General features: G+C 33.4%; 1 protein-coding gene across 1 annotated transcript; it reads right to left on the bottom strand.

Moving 5' to 3' along the window:
• Positions 1-561, bottom strand: FSUBG_14109 (uncharacterized protein; the record flags this gene model as incomplete). The annotated part of the gene is made up of 2 exons (XM_036679067.1): positions 1-343; positions 558-561. Coding segments are annotated over 2 exons (347 nt in total), but the record flags the coding sequence as incomplete, so codon positions are not given.
• Between the last annotated feature and the right edge of the window lie 2,638 nt (positions 562-3,199).

Genomic DNA, 3,199 nt, shown 5'->3' on the forward strand with positions numbered 1-3,199 from the left:
TCTTCTTCTTCAGCAGCCTCATCTTCAGAGACTTCAGTAGCCTTATCTTCAGCAGCCTCTTCTTCAGAGACTTCAGCCTTATCTTCAGAGACTTCGGCAGCCTCTTCTTCAGAGACTTCAGCAGCCTCTTCTTTAGAGACTTTAGTAGCCTTATCTTCAGAGACTTCAGCAGCCTCTTCTTTAGTAACTTTGGCAGCTTCTTCTGCTTCTTCTTCAGCAGCCTCTTCTTCTTCTTCTTCAGGAGCCTCATCTTCAGAGACTTCAGCAGCCTCTTCTTCAGCAGCCTCTTCTTCAGAGACTTCAGCATCATCTTCAGAGACTTCAGCAGCCCCTTCTTCTAAGCCTTAATTAGCTTCAGAGACTTCAGCAGTATCTATGGCATAATTGCGGCCTATAAGGTTAAGCTTTAGGCTACGAACACAGATAATGCTCAGACAGTTCCTCTACTGTGGAGTGATCTAGTTTAACTAATATACCCAGCTTTGCTACTTTATCCTCAAGCACAGTCGTTCCGTCCAGCAACGAGGCTACTAGTACCAGTACAACTACTGACTAACTCATGCAGTTTAGTTTGGAATAGAAATAACTCGTTCTATAAATATTCTCTTAAGGTTAATAACCTTGAATTGTACCCTAATTTACCTTCCTTTTTATAAATATTAAATTTAACCTTTTTACTGGGGTTTATATTAAAACAGCCCAGCTTATATAGTTTTATAGTAAAACAGTTTCCTATTACTGCCATTGCTATTAAATTGCAATTATTAACTCTCCGTAAAGGCTTGCAATAACGTCCCCTACCCAAAGACTGGCTACCCCATTTTCAACCTAGCTACCTAATTTGTATATACTTTAAACAGTTATAACTTTATTAATTTAATTCTAATTAATTTTAAACTAATACTAATTAATTTAAAATACCTTCTTTTACTAAAAAAAACATAAGTACTGTGCTTTAAATAGTTATAAATAGTATATTAGTAAATAAAGCAGTAAAAGCTTATAGTATTAACTATTCCACGCTTTAAGGTTAAATTAAAGAAAGTATAATACTTAAAAAAGCCTAAAAACCTTACTAAAAGCTCTTTAATACTTAGGAAAAGCGTCTTTAAGACTAGATTATTATCTAAGCTAATTTAAAATAAGTTATATAAATATATTTTTTTTTTCTTCCTATTAGCCTTATAAGGCTATTAAGCTTTTAGCTTTTATATAAAGGCTTAAACAGTAAGGCCCTTATAGCAAGCCAGTATCTTAAAACTTAATATTAGTAAAGGTTTATCTGCCTTAGTAGTGAAATTAAATTACTGCTTTAATTAAGCAGTATAAATACTGCCTATAAGTCTATTACCCCTTAGCAGCTATATTAAGTCCCTTTCTTTATCCTACCCACAAGACTAAGATAATACCACAGCTAGTATATCTATTATAAAGTACATTCCCTGACCTAAATACCTATTAGTTACAGTTACTAATATTAATTATAACTACTAATACAATGCCTATACGCCGCAGCCTGCAGACTAATTAGGGCTATTATATAACTAACTATAACCTTATTAATATAATTAAACTAGTACTAAGGCAGGCTAATAGTAATAATTACTATAAGCTTTATATAATAGCTATAGCTATTATAAAGAACTTCTTATTAAGAAGCTATTTAGCCTAGTTAAGCTAGCTATCTTTAACTATACTTTAATTAACTTAATTAATTATATAAATTAGGCTTACCTTAGCTATTTAATAAATCTAATCTAGTTAGCTAGGAAGCTATATAAACTAAAAAACCTAGAAAAGGCTATAAGGGAAAGCTTGCTCCTTAATATAAATAGGGTAGCTTTTATTATAGTATTAATAGGTTCAGGCCTGTATAAAGAGTAACTAGTAAATGTAATTATTAAGGCTAAATGTATAGTCTACTTCCTTCTGCTTATACAGGATAAATATACAGACCAGGCTTATAGTCTAAGACTATAAGAGCAAAGGACAGCATATCTGCAAACAGAGTTAGATAAACGCGGGGTAATAGCAGGGTTCTGGGACCGAAGGTTTAAAGGAATTAGGTTAACTTTTGTGTAAGTTAGTTAGCAAAAGTCAAATTAACCTCTATTAATTAAATGCACGTGCCGAAGCACGTAACCAACCGACCTTGCGTCTAAGAACAGATAAGGTAATATTAGTAAAGAAGCAGTAGTTTAAACTAGGGATATAAATATATAGATTTATTTATTATAAAAACTCCTTACTTTATTATTCTTTTTTCTTTACCTTTATATAATAGTTAGGGTTTTAAACAGGGAAACTAGTCTATACTAGGTTTATATTTACAGATTGCATAGGGCATTATACTAAGCACGTTAGTTTAAAGTCACATCTCTTAATAGTTAATAGTATAGGTTAGGCTTATTAAGGTAAAGAAGTGTTATTAATAGCTAGTAAGCTAAGTTCTATCTAGTGCTAAATAAATATATATATATACCTGGGTAGGTCATAGTGCCGTGAGCCAGGCTTGCAGTGCGTTGTGAGTTAATATCGTGAGCTGCATTGCAAGGCTCACAATGTAAACAGGGTCTACCGGGAGTCAGAAGAATTAACCGGTGCTGTAACGGTTGCACAAGCCGTTTAGCCACAGGGCAAAAGATCGGGCCATAATCACTATACAAGCAATCATGGATGTGCTACAGCTGCCTATAGAAGCCTTACAGCGCTATTACGGGCACGAATCGTAATACAATGCTCCCTCTTTAGGGGCTTTTATCCTCGAAGCCTACTAAAGCTAGCTATTACAGGGGGAACCAAGCCCTATATATTGCTGTGCAGCTGCTAACCTCCTAAGGCATACCTTGCAGTGCCCCTCTGCATTATATAGGCACCCTTGTAAGCAGCTATACTAAAGGAAGGGGAAATTGAACCCTTGACCTTTAGGCTACCTGCTAATAGTAATTATTATGTAATAGTTATATAAGCTGTTAAGCTATAGGGTAAAAGATCAGGCTATAATTACTATGTAAGTAATTATAGATATGCTATAGCTGCTTATAAAAGCCTTACAGCGCTATTACGGGCACGAATTGTAATAAATATATACTAATCTTACTAATATTTTTATTATTTATAGAATTTATAATTAAATAAGTAAAATAGTTATATATTTAAAATAAGTTATTAAATAAGATTAAATAGCTAAAGTACTTAA

This window comes from Fusarium subglutinans, assembly GCF_013396075.1.
Source record: "Fusarium subglutinans strain NRRL 66333 chromosome Unknown NRRL66333_c0000611, whole genome shotgun sequence".
In the NCBI taxonomy this organism is placed as follows: domain Eukaryota; kingdom Fungi; phylum Ascomycota; class Sordariomycetes; order Hypocreales; family Nectriaceae; genus Fusarium; species Fusarium subglutinans.